This window comes from Lepidochelys kempii, chromosome 2 (genome assembly GCF_965140285.1).
Source record: "Lepidochelys kempii isolate rLepKem1 chromosome 2, rLepKem1.hap1, whole genome shotgun sequence".
NCBI classification, from domain to species: Eukaryota; Metazoa; Chordata; order Testudines; family Cheloniidae; genus Lepidochelys; species Lepidochelys kempii.
The window spans coordinates 263,146,106-263,171,986 of NC_136381.1; the positions used below are offsets into that span (position 1 = coordinate 263,146,106).

General features: G+C 44.8%; 1 protein-coding gene across 1 annotated transcript; it reads right to left on the reverse strand.

The window, feature by feature from the left end:
* Nucleotides 1-601: 601 nt before the first annotated feature.
* Nucleotides 602-23,248, reverse strand: ARF1 (ARF GTPase 1). Its single transcript, XM_073334834.2, has 5 exons — nucleotides 23,116-23,248; nucleotides 6,250-6,434; nucleotides 4,964-5,074; nucleotides 4,026-4,150; nucleotides 602-2,103 (listed from the first exon to the last, which is right to left on the reverse strand). The coding sequence occupies exons 2-5, from the start codon at nucleotides 6,395-6,397 to the stop codon at nucleotides 1,942-1,944; spliced, it is 546 nt and encodes a 181-aa protein (XP_073190935.1). The 5' UTR covers nucleotides 6,398-6,434; nucleotides 23,116-23,248; the 3' UTR covers nucleotides 602-1,941.
* Nucleotides 23,249-25,881: the final 2,633 nt, after the last annotated feature.

A 25,881-nucleotide genomic window follows, 5' to 3' on the forward strand; every position in this document is an offset into this window, starting at 1 on the left:
CCAGGTTCACTGCAGTCCCCTAGGAACAATTACAGCAGCTACGCTGTAACATGTGGCTGACAGGTGGGACATTTTTAGTGGGATTTCACCCCAGGACTCAACCAAACTCCAGAAGGAGACACTGTTGGGATGCTGAGATTTTATTAACCACCTTGTTCAAACTAAGTGATAAGGCTTATTTTCAGATCTCACATTAAGTTACTGCTTAGAAGTATGACAAGGGGGAGATTAAAATCCAGTGAGCAACCCCTACTGGATATCAGCAAATTTAAGGCCTAACACCTCCCTGAGAGGATTCTTTACTGCTCTGGCAGAAAGGTGACCCATAGTTACAGGTCAGGCAGTGATGCAACTCGGCATACCACAAATCACTGAATCTTTAAATCAAGAGTAGATGTTTTTCTAGTAGACCTGCTGTAGGAATTATTTTGGGGAGTTCTATGGCATGCATTATACAGGAGGCCAGACAAGGGGATTCCAAGGCTGGAAGGGATCATTGGGATCTATGAATAATACTAGTGCAAGTTTCAGGAAACATTTTATTCGACAAGTATTTCTTTATGATTCTACGAAGGTGATCAAATAAACAGCAAGACATAAAAACATGAAATAGTTAAGAGATTTTATTCTAATAGCTTTAATTACAGTGCTTGTTTGTCAAAATGAAAACTGAAACAAGTATACAAAACAGTTTGATTACTAATTGTGTATTGAAAGCATAAAGGTTTCCGCAACACTAAACAAACCAGTTCTGATAGTTCCCCAAGTTTAATGTTTTCAACAGCTCCAGCTTCTTCAGTGTTTATCAAAATACAAAAGAAAAAAGTAAAGAGATCTTTTTCTGATGGCAAATCTGAACCTTGCAGTATGAGGGATGCCCAGGGTTTTCACACATATACAGATATGGGATTGTTCCAAAATGGGATTGAATACTTCTAGAATGGAATGATTCTCCAGACTCTCATGCTTTTTTCTAGACACTATACCTAGATGTTTGGTGAATTGTTCATGGCATTTCTTATTTACGTACAGTACTTTCCGACTATAGAGCTTAGGACTGACGTAGGCTGTGCTTTCTGTGGAAAGGTTTTGCCTTCTGGAGTGGTTTACACACAAGAAAAGTACAAAACACTTCACATAGGATGTAAGAGGTTAAAAATGTGACCCTCCCAGAAATTATTCAAGTCTGATGGAAGATCACAATATCAACCTTATCTGAAGCAAAACACAGAGGTTTAAGCTGTATGAACAAATTTTCAAACTGCTCTAAACCAGTTCAAACAAACCTTTGAACACACATGCTATGAACTACAGAAAGATCCAGAGATCTAGCAGTTACATGGATCTGTATTTTAATCAGATGAAGCTTGGTTTCATTTCTGCATGGCCATGTCAAAGGAATTAAAAATCACTGGTATTCAAACTGGAATCACAGAAATTATGTCCAACATACTACTTATGTGCTCAAGTGTTTTACTTTTCTGTAGCTTTTTAAAAAATAGAGCATTCAGGTTAAAAACCAACCACCAAAATGGATCTCAACACAGATCTCACAACCCAACAGGGACAGTATTCAGCTCTATTGCACATTGACTACTGGCAACCCATATGTTAATCCGCTTAAATCCCTTCCCAGTACTAAACAGTGAGTTGATTCTTTACAATAAAAAAAGCTGAGTAATATTGCATAGGAGTACCAGAAACTGCCTCATTGGAAACAAAAACTATTTACATTAAATAAGAAACCTAACTGTTTTCAGGCTTGTATTTGCCACATTTACAGCATGGTGCAATACACACTGTGACAAAAGTAATGAAAACAGCTTCCGGCACTCAATACCACAAAGTAGCACAGTTTGCCACATTAGAGTAAAGCGAAGGGCGAAGAGGAGGAAATAAAAGGGAGGGGAGGAAAAAGAGGGAAGAGGAAGTTTTATGGTTTCATTTCTGGTTTCGGAGCTGATTGGACAACCAGTCCAGTCCTTCATAGAGACCATCTCCACTCGTGGCACAGGTTGCCTGGATATACCAGCTCCTGTGGCGAAGAGAATGGAGTCCAAGTTTGTCTGTAATTTCTGCTGCATTCATTGCATTAGGGAGGTCCTGAATGTGGGAAAACAAGAAAGTCATTTTCCACTTAGAAAAATCCTTTACATATTTCAGTTCAAGTGTTCACATATGAGAAGGTACGAAACCAAGTAATACTTCAATGAACACCAGAAGTATTTGCATAACACCTTAGTATGTAACTATCCTAACTCAATGTGAGTTTTCAGAAAAATTTAACACAAGTCAATGAAAAGTATTTATTTCATCCTATGAATGAAACTGCCCCAAAGTACTGTATTGTATAAGAAAAAGGAAGCTGGTGATGCAGAACTGAAATGCAGAATTCATTTTATTAAATGGAAAAGCAAGGATATCTAAAGATTTACCTTTTTAATTAAATTAGCAGTTACATTTTAATTTAGTAATTTTAAAGAATTTAAATTACACCTTTGAAAATCTCTGCTCTCCGGTTAAGATTCTGCTTTCTCTCAGCTGTAGATTAAAAGTAACAGCTTTCTGTTTAATCTTTTAACTTTGGTAATGTGCTTTTTAAAAAAGAGAATCTTACAGTCGGATCAAATTAGAAAAAGGGGTGGAACTCTATTCAAGCTGTCTACAATTCTGTAATTGCTGGATGCTTCTGCTAAGAGATCAGCACCAAAATGGTTAATGCTGACATTTAAACTCACTAAGGGCTTGTCTACACTACCACGCAGGGTTGATCTAAGATATGCAACTTCAGCTATGTGAATAGTATAGCTGAAGTCCATGTACTTAGATCTACTTACCACGGTGTCTTCACTGCGGTAAGTCAATAGCTGACACTCTCCTGTCAACTCCGCTTGCGCTCCTTGTTCTGGTGGAGTACCGGAGTTGACAGGACAGTGCTCAGCAGTCGATTTATCGCATCTAGACTAGATGCGATAAATCGACTGCCGGTGGATTGATCGCTGCCCGCCAATCCAGCGAGTAGCTAGACAAGCCCTAAGATTCAGAATTAACATGTACTGAGATAAGACAGCTCACACTTCAGGGCTATTGTTTCAGGCCATCTGGGAGACCTCACAATGTCAGCTCCCATTTAGTCACGAGGTTCTCTTCACAGCTGAGGAAACGGGATTTTTCTGAAAAAACTTGAAGTGCAGTTCTGACGAGCAGGTACATTAATAGCACCCTTAACAGCTCTGCTCCCTGCCTACCTTCAGTCTTGCCTGAAGACTAACAATGACTACTTATTGCTTTTAATGGCTGTAGCCAATAAAACTGAGTCAACTGAATTCTATTCTTACACACAGAAAAGTTAATTAGTTGCATGTGTTCAAATTTGCAATACAGTTACATGAGTTTTAAGGAGGCCCTAATCTAGACCAAGCCATGCACTACTGGTGGTGATGCATGAGACAGAAAACCCAGCTAGACTGAGTCTATGGAGAGTTTGCAGAGCTTGCCATTCAATTTTTTTTTTTTTAAAGGGATACCACAAAGGCAGTCAACTGACAGAATTTTTGTATCTATTACAAGGGACACCAAAATTTACCATAACTAATGAATTAGATAACCTATCTTCAGGTTACTGTATGCTTTGGCAGTATTTATTTATAGTCAGTTTCCTGATTGCATGGGGAAATTCAGACAGGTGCAATAGCAGAATACTTTTAAATTAACTTAAGTTAAGTTGGCAGCATTCTTTACTAGCAAGCTGAGAATTTGGTATGGAAATTAGTGTGACAAAAATATGAAGATTTATGATGTCACTTTGATGGAGTCAGTTTTCAGAGAAGGACCCACACTTTAAATTCAGCTGAAGTCTGTGGAGCTACAGATCAGTGTCAATATGGTATTCTACTGAGTGCCCTTTCAGTCTCTCACTAAGGAACGTTGAAGACTGCCATATCGCAGTGTACCAAACATTTTTACCCAACTATTTCATGACTCTTCAGAATTTTTTTTTTTAAATAGAAGCCTTTAACTCATACCTGTTTGTTAGCAAACACTAGTAAGACAGCATCTCTCAGCTCATCTTCTGCCAACATTCTCATAAGCTCTTCTCTGGCCTCATTCACTCGTTCTCTGTCATTACTGTCAACCACGAAAATCAAACCTATAAAACAAAAACAATCATTACAAAAAACCCAACTAGCTGCACACCAGAAATTCTCCTTTTAAAAAAATCCTAGTTTTTTTCAGGTCGGGGTGGGGGGGGAAGGGTTGGGGAACAATCAAGTATTTTGAAGGTTTAACAGAAGATAAAGCAAACAGCTTATTGATACGTACGTACCACTTTGTGTGTCTCTAGGTACTAGAACTTCTTTTGTCTGAGATAACGACAAATCCCAGCAAATGCTGACTATGCATAGATTTTCTCCCAATTTTGGACCAAGAACAGATTTCAAATTACACACACACAACTAAAACTACAAAAATATTTTCACACAGTGTAAGTTCTCTTAAAGAATTGTTATAGGGCAGGAGAGTTGCTACAAGACTTGTATTTTACATGCTTTAACATCAATTCCTCTAGTTATCTCATGTCCTTCACGCCTGGTTTTATGTTAGCTCTGTAGTAGATGACAAGTACTTAAAAAGGAGCATATTTTCTCCATTAGTTTAAAAGCAGATTTTCAACTCTTCCAGAGGAAAGAATTCTGAACCCTGGTTTTGACAGGCAAGCAAAACAGCTGATTCTCAAGTGTTTTAAAGGAGCAACTGTTGTCATTTTTACATCTACGTTAATCTAATTTGGGAACTGAAACAAACACACTGAAGTTTTGGATTGGTACCCACTTACCAAACCCTTGAATGGACAGTTTTTTGATGCTTTGGCTTATGTTTTCATGTAGTAAGCAATTCAGGAAAAAAAAAGTTTAACACACAAGTTTCTTTACTATAGATAGTCATTTAACTGAGGACCCACCTTGTGTATTCTGGAAATAATGGCGCCAGAGAGGTCTGATCTTATCCTGACCACCTACATCCCACACTGTGAAACTAATGTTCTTGTATTCTACTGTTTCTACATTGAAACCTGAAATAGAAATGGTGACAAAAAAAATTGATCAAGCAGGAAAATATATACTACTGTCTCCAATTCATGCTCAGAAGTAACCATAAAAGACAAGTATATGAAGTTGAATTTAGATGCTTTCACACTTTTCCTCTCAAGACCTCAACATGGTTAAGAGCTGTTTCTCTTACCTTCTGAAGTCCCCTAAAAATAGACAGTAATGAGTGTGTATGAATGGCTCCGCAACTGAAACTTCTGCGGCTGGAACTGTAAGAGGAACTAAAAGGACTTTTAAATATATTCCTTCCTACCTTACCTTCAGATTTTATTGATTTGATTCTAACCTCTGACCATTCCATCTCCCCAGAAGAGCCACTCTGTTTTTCCACCCCTACCCCCACCCCCCCAAATGATTTATGTTTGTGGTGCCCTTAGCATAGAAAAGTTAGACAAACTTCCCCAGCCTATTAAAAGTTGCTCCACACACTGGCCAGAAGGAAGGAATGGAATTAAAAGCAGTCATATGCTAAGTTCTCTGTAAACTGTGCGGCCACATGGCAGGCTATCAAGGGCCATGCAAGTGTGCAACCACAGGGGCCCTAGCCCCGGAGCTGCCGCGGCCGGGAAAAGGTGCCTCTCCCCTGGCCTGCTGCAGCAAGATAGGGCATGGGGGGGGAGAGGGAAAGAAAGGTCCTTCCCCTCCACCGCAGCCTGCACCCCAACCCCCTCATCCCTAGCCAGAGCCCCCCTGCACCCCAACTCCCTGCCCCAGACCTGAGCCCTGTTCCACACCTCAACCCTCTGCAACCTGCACCCCAACCCCCAGCCCTCTCCCCACTGCATCCCAACCCTCTGCCCCCTCCCACACTCTGAACCACTGGGCCCCACCCCCGCCACACATCACCTCCATATTGGTGCACACAACAAAATTCATTCCGCACATGGATGTAAAAAATTAGAGGGAACATTGGTCATAGGTTCTCTTCTCCTCCCAGGCCTAAAGAGGTAACTGCTTCCACCCCAAGCCTTCAGAGGTGAAGTGTCACTAGAGCCAAGTCAGGATGCAGCACTGCAACCGAGCCACGAAACCAGCAAAGCACATGACGGACTCAAGACACCGAAGTATGTGAACAATGTGCCACAGGGATCAGAATCTCAAAAAGGTTAAAAAAGCAAGCAAAATGTAAATATCTTACCTATAGTAGGGATAGTAGTTACTATTTCACCAAGTTTAAGTTTGTACAAAATAGTGGTCTTTCCTGCAGCATCCAGACCAACCATAAGAATACGCATTTCTTTTTTGCCAAAAAGGCCTTTGAAGAGGTTAGCAAAAATATTTCCCATGCTTGAAATATGGTGTTCCCGCACTGGCCAATGAAATCTAGAGAGAAGAAATTCAAGACAATTAAAACATAAGAATGGTTATACTGGGTCAGACCAATGGTCCATTTGGCTCAATATCCTGTCTTCTAACAGTGGCTTCACAGGAAATGAACAGAACAGGGCAGTAATTGAGTGATCAATCCCCTGTTGTTCAGCCCCAGATTCTGCCAGTCGGAGGCTTAGGGACACCCAGAACACGGGGTTGTGTCCCTGACAATCTCAGCTAGTAGCCATTGATGGACCAATCCTCTGTCAACTTATTCAGTTCTTTCTGGAACCCAGTTATACTTTTGGCCTCCACAACATCCCCAGCAATGAGTTCCACAGGTTAACTATGCACTGTGTGAAGTAGTACTGCCTTATGTTTTTTTTAAACTTGCTGCATATTAATGTCAGTGGGTGATCCCTGATTCTTGTGTTCTGTGAAGGGGTAACTAGCACTTCCTAATTCATTTTCTCCACACCAGTCATGATTGTATAAGCCTCTATCATAACCTCCTTAGTCATCTCTTCTAAACTGAAGGGTCCCAGTCTTTTAATCTCTCCTCACATAGAAACTAATAATTTTTGTTGCCCTTCTCTATCTTTTTTGAAACAGGGTGACCAGAACTGCATGCAGTATTCATGGTGTGGGCGTACCATGGATTCATCTAGTGGCATTATGACATTTTCTGTCTTATTACCTATCCTTCTCCTAATGGTTCCTAATATTGTTCGCTTTTTTGACTATCGTCACACATGGAACAGATGTTTTCAACCTAGGATGACTCCAAGATCTTTGAGTGGTAACAGCTAATTAAAACCCCATTTTATATGTACAGTTGAGATGTTTTCCAAAGTGCATTACTTTGCATTTATTAACACTGAATTTCACCTTCCATTTTGTTGCCCAGTCACTAAGTTTTGTGAGATCCTTTTGTAAATCTTCCCAGTCAGCTTTTGACTTAGCTATCTTGAGTAATTTTTATTGTCTGTAAATCTTTGCCACCTCACTGTTTCTCTTTCCAGAAAGTTTATGTATTGAACAGCACTGGTTCATGTACAGATCCTTGGGGGACTCTGCCATTTACCTCTCTCCACTGTGAAAACCATTTATTCCTAACCTTTGTTTCCTATTTTTAACCAGCTACTGATCCATTAGAAGACCTTTCCTCTTATCCCATGAGTGCTTACTTTGCTTAAAAGCCATGGAGACTGACTTTGTCAAAAGCTTTCTAAAAGTCCCAGTACACCATATTCACTGGCTCACCCTTGATACATTTGCAGACACCCTCAAAGAACTCTAACAGATTGGTGAGACAATTTCCCGTTATACAAGCCACACAGACTCTTCTCCAGCATACTGAGTCCATTTATGTGTCTGACAATTTTGTTCTTTACTCTATTTTCAACCCATTTGACTGGTACTGAAGTTAGGCTGACCGCCTTGTAATTGCCAGGACTGTGTTAGTATCCTGCAGTCATCTGGTACAGAGGCTGATTTATGCAAAAGGTTACATACCACAATTAGTAGTTCTGCAATTTCATATTTGAGTTTCTTCAGAACTCTTGGGTGAATACCATCTGGTCTTATGTACAAGTTACTGCATGTATAACTACTGACAACATTCTTCATAGTAACATGGGCTAAGAACAGCTATAGACTAGCAGCTGAACACAAATTCTAACAAAAGCTGTCAGGAGCTCATGGTCTTTTCAGGATTTTAAAAATGCACTGGATACAGATTAGTGGTTTTTTTAAACTGTTTTGCCTAACTACGGAAAATGCAAGGACTTTGACAAATGGGGGAAAAGGTAGTCCTAATTATAAGATAGCTACCATAAGTAGTCCTGAATCTTTTGTTAGTGTGCTTATGCTATATCTTTCAATTACTGACATACTCAGCATCACCATCCTTTTCCAATGCTGAAAAGTTATACAAAAGCTAAGTATTAATTTTTAGTGAAAGAAAACATTAAAGTGTACGTGATTTATCAACATGAACACCACACTTGACTACTTCATCGTGCCTCAACGCTTTGTGTGGGTTACTCATAGCACATATATTACCTCAAAATGATAAATATATCATTCACTCTAAGCTGACTAAAAGATGTTAAGACCTGGGCTGCCTTTTTTTTTTTTTTTTTAAAAAACACAAACACTACTCTGTTCACTAAACAAAGACATGGGAAGTGACAAATCCCCGACACAGCCCACCATGCTTCCCTGCTCTTTAACAGTTGCTTCCCTCCTCACCAGCGGATTGATTTATACGAGGAAGCCAATTTGCAGTGTGAACATATTGGTTGAGGCTTTGCTAAACACCAAACCCGCATCTTTGAGACAGACAATCTTCTCAAAAGTAGATCAACTGGTTTTATTGAAACTTCCTAGGAGATATCATTGACTGTTGGTCGAGATTGGGTACGCAAAAGTATCAGTCAAAAGGACAATATGAGAAAATGGTGGTGGTGTTAATCATTCTACTCTAATCCTATCTACAAGTGAGCACTGAAGTTGCGATGAAAGCGGAAGATCAAAAAAAGAGCTCAGAATATGATTCTTTAGGATTTGAGGAAACTAGTGCTCTGAAACTGTTAAAATATAAGACAGTTTTAACAAATATCTGCTTTTCTACTTTTAAGTCCTGACCCACAGGGTTACATTTTCAGCAAAAGCTTTGCAGTTCACCTATGTAACTGACACACCGCTATATTTCCATTAAAAGGTACATTATGTTGCTATCAGCAAATTCAGTACTATACTCTAAGGATATGCAGTGTTGTAGCTGTGTGGGTCCCAGGATATTGGCGAGACAAGGTGGGTGAAGTATTATCTTTTATCGGACCAACCTTGTCTCCCTCAACAACAGAAGTTGGTCCAATAAAAGATATTACCATGTCATTCTAGGGATAGGAATTATTGCCGTTTATGGCAACAAAAAATTATTCTTTTCTAATATCACTGTATGTTGCATTCAATTGAAAACAGCATCCAAGACAAATTTTACCAGAGAGAAAGGGTAAGAACTTTAAATTTAAAAACAAAAGCTTAACATTTTTATGTTCCTTAACTAGTAGATGGTGACACTGCATTACATTGAACTGGTGACATAATTCACTTTGTTACTGTTTTGCCTGGAAACTGAGGTCTCAAATGTACATTGATATATGCAGAGATGACCATCACGAATGGAAAAGTTAACTTAAAATTAAGGTATACATTTTCGAACAAAAAAGGCAGCAGGAATATATAGTCATAAACGGCATGATTTTTAGAGGATTTCTGTTTACTACAATAAGCCAAATTCTTTATATAATATGATGTGTACTCTGTTAACACATTACCAATGAATCGGTCATCTGAAAGTTTACTGCACATGTGCAGTAAGCAAGGGAGACTTAAGACTGTCCCTCGAATTTAAGAAACTCTTAAGATAGTCCATGTCACAAAACTCAATTTCCTTTTGATGACTAAAACATGTCAGTTATTACACTTCCCCACCCCCAAAATACTTAGCAATGAGTAATGCAAAGAGACCAGAATCTACCTTGAGTTGTTTAGCAATGTGTTAAGAATAGTATAGTTTCGCTGCAAAACTCACTGAAGGTTCTCAGCAATTATGTTCTTAAAAATGATGTTCTAGTCGATACATTTTTAACCAAAGTTTTAAAAATAATTGTGGAATTACTGAATATTACTGAAGCCAATATATAAATATCTGAAGTTAGACTAAATATGACTCAGTGTAGCGCCCAAAAAAGATTTGCGCATCCCAGTGCCCTCTGTCAAAGGGATCCTTATTTAGTCTCAGAATGATCAAGAAGCTATCACACTCTTTCACACAGAGATAGACTAAAGTTTAGGATCAGCAGAGTGGGATGCTTCTGTTGCACCACTGTCCATGTTTGTTTTCAGTCTCGAGGGCTGTCATTCTGGAATCTTTCACCAACATTTAATTCACTTAAGTTTAATAAGATGTGGCGTGGAAACTGTCTTTAGTGTTAGGTTTACTTCCAGTTAAAATTTGTTTTATTGTCATAGTTAAAAAGAGATGCTTTCTCTTAAGAAACCTTAATGCTTTCATATTCCTATAAAGCCAAAATATTGAGCTACTGGAGAGAACTGTAGTTCAACTTATGAATGTTGTATCACACAGAAAGATTATGGCATGACTCATTTGCAAAGGAATGCATTTCCTTCTTTCTAGAGCCCCCATTTCCTCAAAACACTGTCACCAGTCTTCCAGACAAGAACAGGAGATGCCTCCTTTCGCAGCAGACAATGTCAATCCTTATTTGGTGAGGGCAGTGAATGACAGGAAGCATTCCACTGGGCAGGAGTGTGCTGCCTCCACAGCAGATCCCTATACCAGACTAAAAAAAAAAAAAAAAAAAAAAAAAAAAAGAGATTTGGACTTTATTTTGTTACATAGGCATTTATAACTACACCCCTGCTGGAGGGCTGAGTACCACCACCATTAGGCTACTTTACAAGCCCTGTAAAGAAGTGGAGTAAATTTTTAAAAAATATTTTACATGTTTAAAGACATAACTGAATTTAGGTTATGACTATCTTGACGGCAGCCATTTAAAATTGGATACTCAGTTAACATGTAGTTGAGATTCTTAATGTCTTCCCATGCCTCAAAAGAGGCATACAATCTGTGGTTGTCTTACAGTAACAAGTTTCTATGGGCAGGACTTCACTACCCGCTGATCCGGCGGGTAGTGATTGATCTACTGGGGAATCAATTTATCGCATCTCATCTAGACGTGACAAATCGATCCCCAAACGTGCTCCCTGTCAACTCCGGAACTCCAGCTCGCGAGAGGGGGAAACGGAGTTGACAGGGGAGCGGCAGCAGTCGACTCACCACCATCCTCACGGCCGGGTAAGCTGACCTAAGATACACCGACTTCAGCTATGCTATTTGTGTAGCTGAAGTTGTGCATCTTAGGTCGACCCCCCACCCCCGTGTAGACCAGGGCTATGTTTACATTTAAATTCCATTGCTACTTCCCCTCCACAAACTATGGAGACAGGAGGATTTTCCTTGAATTCTTTTGGTGGCAGATAAGTTTGTGCTCCCCATTTAAGCCTAAATTAGAACTATCATCCTCCTCAGTAGTTTTATGACATCCACCTTTCTATTAAACTTCAGATTTTTACACTTTTCACTATGTCTCCATTTTAAATGATCTTTTCTAGTGAATATAAACTTAGCTCCTCTCTCTCCTTGGATACAATGTATGCTTTACCACAACTGTTACCCAGTTCTGTGTCTTGTCCAATATTCTCTATAGCAGCACCCAAACTGTACACAATACGTGAGCATATAGCTGTAGTCCTTTTAATGGCATAAAAATATTTACCAATCTAGTTTTCATCTGTGTAAAAGTCAGAACTTGAAACATTTACTAGGCACCCATTAGACAGAAGCAAGACTTACCAGTAGCAATGCTCTATAGAGAAACCCAGCTACAAACCTGCGTTAATTATGCAATTCCTGGTGCTATTCCTGCTTGGGGTTTCTTTTGTATTTGCCTCTGGCTAGATGTCAGATAAACTTACCCCCTACCATGGCTGCTGGAAGGAGGGAAGCTTCTATTATTTTACGCCTCTTCCAGTCTCCAGTTCCTCTTTTGTCTCCTTCCACTAACTCATCTTCCAGTTTGTATCAATCAGCATAACTTCCATTCTCTCACCACCCTATAATCTCTCTCTCTTTTTTTTTTTTTTAAAGACAGGCTTTAGTGCTATTTTTACATATTATTGTTAATGGAAGAGATTCAGTCATGCCTTCTGTATCTTCATGTGTCTGTATAGCGCAAAGTATAACAGGGACGTAATTGTGACTGGGGCATCTCGCACTACAGTAATATAAACTGTCTTCTAGTTCTTTCCCCTGGCACATCTACTTATGAAGACCACCAGCCTAACTATTAACACTGACAATTTCTGAATAGCTATTCTCCACCCCATATGGCGAGACCCTTACCCAAAAAGGCCCATGAAAAGTATGTTTACATTGCAACTAAATATCCATGGCTGGCCCATGTCAGCTGACTAGGGCTCACTGGGCAGTTTAACTTCAGTATAGATGACTGGGCTGGAGCCCAGATGTCTACACTGCAATTAAACAGCCCTGCAGCCTGAGCTCCTTGAGTCAGTCAGCTGACACGGGCCAGCCACGCATGTATACTGTGTAGACATACCAGTGTCTTCTCATTCTCTTGCCTCTTCCAGATGTCTGGATGTGTGCCATTACGTGTCTTACCTGAGAAAAGGCAAACTATACTAAAGTGAGTCTTAACTACCCAATATATGGCCTATTCTTAAGTAAAGAATCTTCCTTTACTCCGGTTTCCTTTTCCCCAACTCTAGTAGAGACCCCAAATATTAGCTCTGTTAACAGTTTGACAGTCCGTGTGAAGCTAGTTTGGTGGCCTCTGTCTAGTTCCCAGTGCACAGGTGTAACCTCCCCAAGTAGTTCATCCAGGGCTTGTCTTCACGACAAAAGTTACCTTAATGTGGTTTATCCTTGTCTTCATATGCAGCCAAACCACATTCAGCACCACCCACTGTCAGCAATAGGCAGTTTTTGTATATAGGCAAGTCCCCAGCTAGCATCCTCAGAAGAGGTGCAAGAGAATTAACAGATTCTGTTGTTCTATCGCCTGTAAGGTACGGCCCTCCAGGTCAGGGTTGCTTTTACAGATTGAGCTGCTGCTAAATGTGCCAACCGCATTTTGTAGACATGACTGACATCCATGGAGGCTGAAACCTAGTACCATTCACCAGCTCTGAATATGCCTTTGCTACCCGTACTCCTGTTTTGCTGCTCATTAGGCCCAGTCCTGGACTACATTCAAACTTATGTTGGTATAACTACATCCCTTAGGTGAAAATCCACACCCGAGTGATGTAGTTATACGGACTAAACCCCTGGTGTAGACAAAATTATGTCAATAGGAGGGCTCCTCCCGTCAACTTAGCTATTGCCACTCAGGGAAGTGGCATACCTACACCGAAAAAGAGACGCTCTTCTGTGTCGTAGGTAGAGTCTTCACTAAGTGCTACCGGGGCAGCTGCATCGTTGTAAGTGTAGACGCGCCCTGAACACTACAGAGCACACCCTTACTCTGATGTTGCATTCTATAGCACCTCCCATAAGGTTTGCACAGTGGCAGAAACCTGTTATTCAGGTTCAGTTAAGATGTTGCGTGTCACTGGTAAGCAGTAAGAGGAACAAAGACTCATTTCTGGGTAAGACTGCAAATTTATACCAGGAAGCACAATATATCTCAAACTTCAGGTACATTTCTAGCAAGTGATGTATGTTAGGTAAAGTCATAGCAAAGTTAAAATTAGAGTGACTGAGTCTTATAGTAATGCTTTTACTATGCAGAATTCATTTTAGAAGTTTGCTCAAGTGGTATATGGCACCACTGACAAATGTTAACCTTTAAGCATTACATTATCGAAAATAAAAGGGACATGACTAAAAGGTACGTTTAGTAGTGTTCTATACTTTAGCATCCATACCAGTTTTAATAGCATTTTATTTTACTTGCGTGCCTTTAGAAATTCAGTATGTTCCTCCTTTTGCTGCTTATATGCTATCCAATAGTTGTTGAATAAAGCCAGTCTACTAATTTTAATTCAAACTATGCTGTAAATAATCTGCCAAGAAAAGTGTGTATTTTTACTGATGTTTTAACTGGGATTTAAGATCTTTGAAAACTGGAATGCAGTCTTTTAGTCTTTCATGGCACAGTTCCATTTGGCCATGTACAACTGATTCAACTTTATTGACTAAATAAAAAAGCAATTGTGATGTAAGTCGCCATTTCCTGTAATTTCACACTGTTTTAACGAAAAGATATTGTAGAATGCGTTAAGGCAGGGGTTCTCAAACTGGGGGTGCCAAGGTTATTACATGGGGGGTCGCAAGCGGTCAACCTCCACCCCAAACCCCACTTTGCCTCCAGCATTTATAATGGCGTTAAATATGTAAAAATGTGTTTTTAATTTATTAGGGGGCGGTCGCACTCAGAGGCTTGCTATGTGAAAGGGGTCACCAGTACAAAAGTTTGAAAACCACTGTGTTAAGGCAATAGGGTGGGGAAAAACCTGGATATCCAACATCCTTCTGCCATTTTCACAATTTGAGTAGTAGAATGTTAAATGCAAAACCAAAATATTTACATCTGTGCTCCTCCATAACCACACTCACATGGAGCTTCAGCAGTAATTAAACTGGTGTTACACATGTCCACTGTTTCAAACCATGGCAAGAAAAGCTACTGGGCAGGAGTATAAGCATCTTGCTCACAAACTGTCTTCTACTACTGATGATGACCAACATAGAAAAGATGGAAAGGCACTGCTAGCAAATAAGACTGACTGCAGAAAAGCTTAATTCCCTACTTCAGAGTACAAACATGCCATGTCTGTTAAAGAGAAAGCAGCTGTAAGGAAGGCATTCTAAAGACTTGCTAAACCCTTAGCCAGCACTAGCAGTTTCAGCTATTTTTCCTTTAGCTTTTTCTTCCAATAGCTACAACTGGTAAGGAGTATCATTAATGTACACACATTCTTGTGCACCATAACATGCTATTTACAATATAACTAGTTAAAATGCCTCCTTTGTATAAAAGATTGACCATATTGAAGCCAAAGCACTATCGGTCTGAAATGTAATATTAAACTTGTGATTTCAGATATGTATTTAAAATATTTTTCACAGCAGTCCTTTTCTCCATCCCCAACCGCCTATGTTAGCTTTCTTGTCAACAGTATAACCAAAATGTAATTCTAGAAACTGCTTCTTGTGTCCAAATGTTTTGCCAGCTACTTAAATGCTTAATGGGCACGAATGACAGGTTTATGGACCAATTTCCGCCCCCCCCCAACATATCAAAGGCACTCTTCCTCATTGAAGACTAAGTAAAATTTATATTTGCATGGACTTATACGACATGCTAACAAATGCACAGAGTAAAGAAACACAGTTTTACCCAACCTCTTTAGTTTTCCTTGGTGTGCCTTTGACCTGTAAAGTACTGTTTAGATGTTGGGTCATTTCTAACTTTCACAGGGATAAACCATCTTAGAAGTTTTAGTGCCAACGTAATCTAGCAGCATAGTATTTCACACCTGAAATGGATATATAGCCAATTAAACAAACCTTCATGCTCTCGTACTTGAAGAATGTTTCCTTTAGCTTAAAATGTTCTACTGCAGCAAATTTTAAAAATAGCTCCTGATCAGAATACTGTCAACTATGTAACTAAACACATGACTATTCAACAGTTATACCTAACTATTTGTAGAAGTTGTTTACTGGCCTTTCACCTATGAAGCAAAGGATGAAAGATGGCTAAATAGCAAGTAGTTGTAGCCAACCCAACGAATTCTTTGAAGCCGGAATAGTTTTGGATTTCTAATTTCTTCTACTGAAATCAAGACTACTACTTTCAAGATATTATTTACAGGACTAAAATTAAGCATAAGTTTTAGATATAGAAGTCATGTTAATTTTCAGAATTTTTAGTCTAAGTATGTATCATCATCGGCAATCTAACTTTCTATGAAGTCTTAGAATTAAAGATGAGTCATGTACAGAGTATTTAAAGATGAGCTGCAAAACAAGAGATGGTATCATTTAATACTCTCACCATGATGTATTAAGACTACCTCTACACTCCTCCTCTGCCCTTCCACCAACAACTTGTTACAATATATTAAGCCCTCTGTTCTCTTTAATGGAGGTATTTGGTAAGATCTGTTGTGCATCTTAAATGGTTGATTGCACATAATGCCATAACCAGAGCGGCAACTTTCCCTATCTCCAACTGAAAGGGGTGGGATGCTGAGTTTGGAAAAGAAAGGAAAAACAGTTAAAAAGTTACAGTATCTTGGTTACTTACCAACCAACACAAGGAAAGCAGAGACCTGACATTCCTGATGTTTCTAACATAAAATAAACCATTCCTTCTGGAAAAAGCCAATTAAAAGCTGTCTATAAAGACATGGTACAGTAAAGGGAATTCTGTCTCTGCTTCACAGTTCAGCTTTAAGAATTCCCTTCTGTGCCCATTTGAAGTGATTCTTCTTCATGGTACCACAAGAGCCATCAAAATGTATTCTTTTCTTGCTAAGCATAACTGAAGATTGATCTAAATGTGGCTTTCATGCTCTCCAAGACTTGATGAACAGGGCACTCTACGAAACTAGATGAAGAGTCATGCAGAGCAGACAATGCCAGTCCCCAGATGGGCTGGATGAAAACATGTATACTGTAAGTTATTTTCAACCAAGAGTCGCAGCTAAGCCTTTTAAAAAAAATGTTGAGCGCCACAACAACTTCTCTGCCAAACTACCATACAAGAGCAGCTAAATATCAGGACCAAATAAATGCAATGTTGCAGGTGCTGAACACAGCTTGGCATGTCTTCAAATCAAGATGATGTTCTTCATTGACGGCAGATCTTACTTGCGACTTTGGCCACAGCTTCTCAATTGCTTCTGCACAAGAATGAAACATGACTCCTAAGGAACACGAGTTCACCTAAATTCCATCACATCTCTTCTGTCGGTTACAGTTTAAGTAGGCAGGTGAAAGTAAGTTCTGGGGCGAGACCTTCACACTGTGTGTTCGTATGGCGCTTAGCATAATGGGGCCCCTATGTGCTACTGTAATAGAAATAAATAGGTGGGACATGAACAGTTAAATACTGCCCTAGTGCACGAAAGATTTAGTCATTCCTGCAGTAATGGGAACAGAAGTAGACTGCACAATGTTCTAGAACCCATGGAGACAAAAGGTGGACCATTTAACATTTTATTCAAAAGCCACATTAGTCTGGGGTTCTTGTTTTCAAGTTAAACCTAATGCACGAGAAGTAGTGATGCACTTCTAAGTTTCAAAAATAAAACCCTGAACCACGTTAAAATATTATGAACAGTTTGTGTATCAAGACAAAGAACAGGGATAACCCATAGATAATATTGTTTATCTAAAAAAACAGGCAAACAATTTAACATATTCCATAGTAATCCAGTGGGCTCTCAGCTTTTGGCAGCCCACATTTTTGCAAAGAGATATTAAGTTTAGAGAGGCTCATTTGGATCATTACTTCTGTATCTTCCTTTAAAAAAAGGTTGGCAAAAAATGGAAAGGAATTCACTCTACTGGAAGAAGTTAGACTACAATCATGAGATTTCTGGGCAGAAGCAGAAGGCTATTCTATTTTTTCCTTCTGGATGCCCCCAATTGCCTGAAAGAGGATGTCAGAGTTAAGTGTAGTCTCCTACCCAGTCAAGGCATATCTAAAGTAATTTGATTACAGCTTCATCTGCTTTCAAAAATGATGAAACCTAAGAACACTGTGCTCAGTCTAACCAGCAGAAAGGGTTAACTACTTCCACTTAAACAGAATGTGGCTCAGACTTACAATAGCAAAATACTTATGTAAGTTAAAACTGCTCAAGTTTTAAACTATGTCTGACATACTACCCCATCCCCATTCACTATACGAGTTCAACACTATGACTACACTCACCCTAGATACTGTGAATAAATTCAAGTTAAAGAATAAATGAAACAAGATTGGTGGCTGACATTTGACCAAATCCAAGAGCCAATGCTCAACTGACTGTTTGGATCAAGATCAGCATATGAATAGGAATTATGTTAGAATTGAGACATCAGCAAAAGTAATACCATATATTCACAATGTTTTCATGTATTAGAAACAAAAATGAAATTAGATACTTGCAAGCAGCAAGAAAAACTGCTGAATAATGCAGAAAAACAGCTGTTGTAGCAGGAAGCTGATTCAAAACTTTTGCCCATCAGGACAAGGAAGAGAATGATAGCTGGGGCTAGTGGTAGCTGTATCACTAGTTCTACAGTCTCCACAAGAACAAGGCCTTTACCAGACGGGGCAGGGGGAGGAGAGAAAGGAAATGGCTATGTGAGAGAGAGCTTACAGCACCACAACTGCACCAAGGAGCTGCGCCACTGTAAGCTCTCTAATGCAGTGGTCTCCAAAGTGGGGTGCGCGCAAGACCATCCCTGGGGGTGTGCAGCAGGAGGAGAGCCGGCAGCACAGCGGCAGCAGCACTCCTGGACCTTTGATTCCTCAGCAGTACGCCGGCGGCCGCTCGGCTCTCGCCGCTCCGTCTTCGGAGGCACGCCGGCGGCCGCTCGGCTCTCGCCGCTCCGTCTTCGGAGGCACGCCGGCGGCCGCTCGGCTCTCGCCGCTCCGTCTTCGGAGGCACGCCGGCGGCCGCTCGGCTCTCGCCGCTCCGTCTTCGGAGGCACGCCGGCGGCCGCTCGGCTCTCGCCGCTCCGTCTTCGGAGGCACGCCGGCGGCCGCTCGGCTCTCGCCGCTCCGTCTTCGGAGGCACGCCGGCGGCCGCTCGGCTCTCGCCGCTCCGTCTTCGGAGGCACGCCGGCGGCCGCTCGGCTCTCGCCGCTCCGTCTTCGGAGGCACGCCGGCGGCCGCTCGGCTCTCGCCGCTCCGTCTTCGGAGGCACGCCGGCGGCCGCTCGGCTCTCGCCGCTCCGTCTTCGGAGGCACGCCGGCGGCCGCTCGGCTCTCGCCGCTCCGTCTTCGGAGGCACGCCGGCGGCCGCTCGGCTCTCGCCGCTCCGTCTTCGGAGGCACGCCGGCGGCCGCTCGGCTCTCGCCGCTCCGTCTTCGGAGGCACGCCGGCGGCCGCTCGGCTCTCGCCGCTCCGTCTTCGGAGGCACGCCGGCGGCCGCTCGGCTCTCGCCGCTCCGTCTTCGGAGGCACGCCGGCGGCCGCTCGGCTCTCGCCGCTCCGTCTTCGGAGGCACGCCGGCGGCCGCTCGGCTCTCGCCGCTCCGTCTTCGGAGGCACGCCGGCGGCCGCTCGGCTCTCGCCGCTCCGTCTTCGGAGGCACGCCGGCGGCCGCTCGGCTCTCGCCGCTCCGTCTTCGGAGGCACGCCGGCGGCCGCTCGGCTCTCGCCGCTCCGTCTTCGGAGGCACGCCGGCGGCCGCTTTTTTTTTTTTTTGCGCTTCCCCAGAGCTGGCCCTGGGGGTTCATGATTCAAAAAGTTTGGAGACGCCTGCTTTTATGTAACTGCTCTAAGCAGACAGGAGTCTCCTGTCCACTTAACTAATCCACCTCCAATGAGTAGCAGTGACTACGTCAGCAGGAACTCTCCTGCTGCCATAGTGCTGTCCACATTGGTGCTTAACTAGGCACGAGTTATGTTGCTCAGGGGGGTTGCCAATTCACACCACTGAGCAATGTAACGTATCTCGACTTAAGCTATAGTGTAGCCATAGACTATGCTGACCAAATATACCCACTGTAAAGAATCCAGAACACTACAATACTCATGAGAATGACCTACTTGATAAAATATTTCATAACAGATGATGAAACTAAAGTGTGGTTCTACTCTGAAATGTAAATATTGTCATCTCAGTGATTTTCTACTGAGCAGCTTTGATAGAAAAAAAGTCATTTTACTTAACTCCCATCATTCCAAACTCAACCAATCTTGTCATCAAGATGGGTTTCCTTCCTTCTTCCACCAATTTATGTAATAAGGGTTCTGCATGGTAATTATGCCCTTAGTTGTACCCATGCAATTCTAGTACCTAGGGACAGTTTTACACAGGGGTAACAAACACAGTGAACAATTCTGCTGAGTCACAAAAAGGAACAGAATCCTGTCCATTCCTAACTCTGCTAGCTTCAAAGCCTAAGAAACGCTCCATTTTGTCAACAGACTCAACAAGTATGACTCAGACCTACACAAAGATCTATTGAGTAAGAATGTACCACTTTTATAGTCCCTTTTCAGATAAGAATTTTTTTAAAAAAAACTTTGATAACTTTATACAAAGGGATTTGCTGATACAGACTGATGTTGAGATTAGTAACAGACACTATATCCAATTTAAGGTTATTGAATTAGGAACCCACAGCAAATAAGTGGACACCATGATCAGTCAAGCTACCTATTTATGGGTACAACTTACCCTGCACCTGATTTTTAAAGGTGTTTCTTAACCAGTGTCCATTGCTGTAGCACCCAAAGCTGCTGAGCAGGTAGAAGTGACATTTGTTTAAACCATCTCTTGGCTTTGCTGCTCTGCCAGCGCAGAAGTATCAGTAAGCATGGCAAATGAAGACAATCAAGCCAGCCAAATTAAGAGCTTCAAGTCAGGTAAGTTTCTTCACCTTTTCATCCAGGGCTACCATTACAATAATGGCTTGGGGGAAGTAGTCAGCTCCCAAGCTTTGCAGCAATTATGGGTGTCCAGTAGAGGAAATAATGGCATCAAACCAACCCTCTAAGTACATTTTCAGAAAATCTCTTTCCTTCCATACCTACAAGCTTAACAGTATATATAATGGTACCGCTTTGAGTAGAAAGTCCACAAAGAAATAAAGAATATTTGGAGGAAAATTTAACTCCCTTAAAGGAAAGTTATGACAGGAAATACCCAAATTCAGATAAAAACCTTTTGGGTTATTAGAGTGGCAAAAACAGTAATAGAACTGTTCTGCTAAATGACCTTGGACAAATCCCTCAACTTTAAGCTTTCAATTTCTCATCTGTACAACAGGGATAATAATGCTCTTCAAAGAGGTGTTGTGAGGCTCAGTGGTTGCACAGCAAAATTCAAAATATTACCTGAATAGTTAACATTTCAGCTATAGATTAAGCTGATGGATTCAAAATAAAACTTCTGCATACACTCAGTCAACCTGAAGAATTTGCTTTGGTAGGTACCAAGTGCCAGAGTGACAAAGTCAAATACTGTGACTGGATGATTTTGTGACAAAAGTTTTAATTATACTAAGATGGGGTAAATCCAATCATGCCTCATGACCAATGAATTCTATACTACTGGTGAGATGAATTGTGGGAGAGGGTTACCTTCCTGGAGTGTCATATATGGGCCACAGATAAAAGGCAGATGGGATTTTGTAGGCCAAGAGCTAATCTGTTATAAGGAAGCCTTGCATGCAGAGTAGTGGAAGGCTGACTTCCTGGGTCACCCACCCAAGCAGTTGAGACTGGAAAGAAATCTGTTCCAGGGTAAAGACAGCAACTGTACTCTTCACCATTTCATCCCATCACACAACCCAACCCAAGCTCTACAAGAATTAAGCAATTATACCCTCAAACCTTTAATGAAGGCACACACATCCCAGATCACACTCCCAGGACTGGACAGTTATTAAATACCTAAAGCTAGCCAACGGTCCAAGAAAGAAAAATCCATATGCCCTGGGCCAGCTCCAAGTTACTCAGAGAGAGAGATTTGACCTGACCGCCCCCATCCAACTCCCCCACGGGGATGGAGGGGGGGCGCGGCAGGGGAAGGATATTGGATCTGTAGACCTGACATGGCCAAGGTTGTGGAGTTAGGTCTGTAGAGCTAGCCAGGCCAAGGTGGGAGATTCCGGACTGAGTCCCTAAAACTGGCTGGGCCGAAGTTGGGTGCCTAGGCCAGGCCCAGGCTGCGGGGGGGGGGGGGGGGGGGGGAAGAAGAAGAGGGGGCAGGCAGGTCGAGTGACAAGGCCGGGCCCAGGCTGCGGGTGAGGAGAAGAAAAGGGGGCAGGCAGGTCGGGTGCCTAGGCCGGGCCCAGGCTGCGGGGGGGGGGCGGGGGGAGAAGAAAAGGGGGCAGGCAGGTCGGGTGCCTAGGCCGGGCCCAGGCTGCGGGGGGGGGGGCGGGGGGAGAAGAAAAGGGGGCAGGCAGGTCGGGTGCCTAGGCCAGGCCCAGGCTGCGGGGGGGAGAAGAAAAGGGGGCAGGCAGGTCGGGTGCCTAGGCCGGGCCCAGGCTGCGGGGGGGGGAGAAGAAAAGGGGGCAGGCAGGTCGGGTGCCTAGGCCGGGCCCAGGCTGCGGGGGGGGGAGAAGAAAAGGGGGCAGGCAGGTCGGGTGCCTAGGCCGGGCCCAGGCTGCGGGGGGGGGGGGGGGCGAAGAAAAGGGGGCAGGCAGGTCGGGTGCCTAGGCCGGGCCCAGGCTGCGGGGGGGGGGGGAGAAGAAAAGGGGGCAGGCAGGTCGGGTGCCTAGGCCGGGCCCAGGCTGCGGGGGGGGGGGGGGAGAAGAAAAGGGGGCAGGCAGGTCGGGTGCCTAGGCCGGGCCCAGGCTGCGGGGGGGGGGGAGAAGAAAAGGGGGCAGGCAGGTCGGGTGCCTAGGCCGGGCCCAGGCTGCGGGGGGGGGGGAGAAGAAAAGGGGGCAGGCAGGTCGGGTGCCTAGGCCGGGCCCAGGCTGCGGGGGGGGGAGAAGAAAAGGGGGCAGGCAGGTCGGGTGCCTAGGCCGGGCCCAGGCTGGGGCGGTGGCGGGGGTCCCGGGGTCGGGTCCCTAGGCCGGGTCAGGGAGGCGGGACTGGAACCCCACGCGGGCAGCGACCGTTTGAACCGCTCCCCGGACCCCTTCTCGCCGCTCCCCGGCCGCCCCACGCTCCCCCGGGAGGGGCGGCCCGCGCCGGGGCCTACTGGTGCCTCCCCTCCTGGGCAACACGCCGGTCCGCCCCCGCCGCTCCCGGCAGGCCGGGCCCCGCCGCTCCCCCACCCAGCGGCCTCCACCCCCAGGCCCGGGGCGCAGCCCGGCCGCCGGCGCCGAAGGGCCCCAGGCCGCCGCGCGGGGCGGGAGGACATTGGGCCGGCGGCGCGAGGGGGATGTCGCCGCTTACCCGGCGCTGGCTGCCCCGGGCTCTGGGTCTCGTTCGGGCTCTCGCTCGGGGCCGGTTCCCTCCTGCGCTTCTCTCCCGCTCCCCGCCCAGGCTCACAAGATGGCGGCTGCGGGCAGCCACGTCAGTGCCAGGGCCGCGCGGAGCACGACGGGTAACCGAGGAGGGAAGCGGTGGGCGGGGCTCCCGCGGCGCCCCGGCTCGGCGTGCGGAAAGGGGAGGGGGCGGGGGCAGGAGCGAGGAGGTGGCGCGCGCCGAGGGGGCGGGCTCGCGGTGTCGCCGTGGCGCGCGCCGAGGGGGCGGAGCCGAGGGCCTCAGGGAGGCGCGCGCCGGGGGCGGGGCCTGGGAGGGGACGGTGGTTGTGTCCCCTGCCTTCGACCTTTGCCCGCCGGCCGGCGGCGGTGAGGGGGGCGGGATGGGACCGGCGGGGGCGGCCCCGGGGCAGAGCGGGCCGGTGCGTCCTGCTGGCGAAGCCTCCGGCGCCTGGCGACACGCGCACGCCTCGCCTCTGGGTTTACACGAGCACCTTGCACGCCTTGGGGTGACACACACAGGGCTAGTGGTGACAGCACACCCCTTGGGGTGACACGCACATGGCTTGTGGTGACATACTTCCCTTGTGGTGACACGCACAGGGCTAGTGGTGACAGCACACCCCTTGTGGTGATAGCACACCCCTTGTGGTGACACACACATGGCTTGTGACAGCACACCCCTTGTGGTGACACGCACAGGGCTAATGGTGACATACTTCCCTTGTGGTGATACCACACCCCTTGTGGTGACACGCACATGGCTTGTGACAGCACACCCCTTGGGGTGACACGCACACCCCTTGTGGTGACACGCACATGGCTTGTGGTGACATACTTCCCTTGTGGTGATAGCACACCCCTTGTGGTGACACGCACATGGCTTGTGACAGCACACCCCTTGGGGTGACACGCACATGGCTAGTGGTGACAGCACACCCCTTGGGATGACATGCACACCCCTTGTGGTGACACGCACATGGCTTGTGGTGACATACTTGCCTTGTGGTGATAGCACACCCCTTGTGGTGACACGCACATGGCTTGTGACAGCACACCCCTTGGGATGACACGCACATGGCTAGTGGTGACAGCACACCCCTTGGGGTGACGCACATGGCTAGTGGTGACATACTTCCGTTGTGATGAAAGCACACCACTTGTGGTGACACGCACATGGCTTGTGGTGACATACTTGTATTGTAGTGATACCACACCCCTTGGGGTGACACGCACATGGCTTGTGGTGACACACACAGGGCTAGTGGTGAGAGCACACCCCTTGGGGTGACACGCACATGGCTTGTGGTGACATACTTCCCTTGTGGTGATACCACACCCCTTGTGGTGACACGCACATGGCTGGTGACAGCACACCCCTTGGGGTGACACGCACATGGCTTGTGGTGACATACTTGCCTTGTGGTGATAGCACACCCCTTGTGGTGACACACACACATGACTTGTGAGTCGCACACCCCTGGTGACAGGTTTCAGAGCGGTAGCCGTGACATGCACATGCCTCTTGGTGATAGCACATGCCTTTTGGTGACATGGGCATGCTTCACACCACATGGTGACACATGCGTTTCATGGTGACATGCACCCGCCTTGTGGTGGCACAGGCACGCTTTACACCTCATGGTGACAGCGTCCGTCTTGTGACATGGGCATGCTACGCACCTTGTGGTGACAGCACATGCCTTGTGGTCACACGGGCATACTCCATGCCTTGCAGTGACACACAAACACCTCGTGGAGATAGCACACACCTCTTGGTGACATGGGCATGCTGTACGCATCATGGTGACATGCACACACCTTGTGACGCACATCTTTTGTGACATGGGAATGCTTCATGCCTAGTAGGACTTGCACACATCTTGTGACACACGCTTGTGACACGCACACATCTTGTGGTGAGAGCACACACCTTGTGGAGACATGGGAACACATCATGTTCTGTGGTGACAAGCACGTGCCCTGTGGTGACATCGGCACACATCATGCCTTGTGGTGAAACATACACCCCTCGTGATGATGGGCCTGCTTCATGGTGACACACACGTGGTGACACATCACACTGGTGACATGCACATGCTTCATGAAGACACGGACGTACTTTGTGCCTCATGGTGACACATTTAAGCCCCATGTTGCTGCACTGTCACATTCATGCTTTGCACTGCCCCATGTACAAGTTCATGCCATGTGGTCATCTTTTCACACTTGAGCCACCGTATAGTCATTCATGCCTTGTTTATGCCTCACACCCTTCTTGTGAAATGGTCACACCTCAGGGAGACCTTCATGCCTTGTGAAGATAAAACTATGCTTTGTGGATCGCAGGGGCCAGCTTGTGGCAGAGCCAGTCACTTGGCAACTTAATGAACACAGTCAGAAGCTGTGTTTGACTTTGACTTTGCTCCAGGACCCCCCCCCGGCTGGAGTCAACTTTAACTAGAAGGGTAGATTGTCGCTACAGTCATTAGGCCAGACCACCCACGACTTGGTCACTGACAGTGGTGATGTGAAGTATTTGTGCACTGAAGCACAAATGTGACGTTTTGGTGTGCTGTCACTGTGATATTTTGATGTGTCACAGTGACTTTTTCATGTAGTGGGGTGATGTATTGCGGCACCGTGGCATGGTTTTGTTTTCATGCGCTGGTGTCTCTTTGTGATGTTTCACATTACTGTCTGTTGATGCTAATGATGGAGCACAATGAGGTTTTCC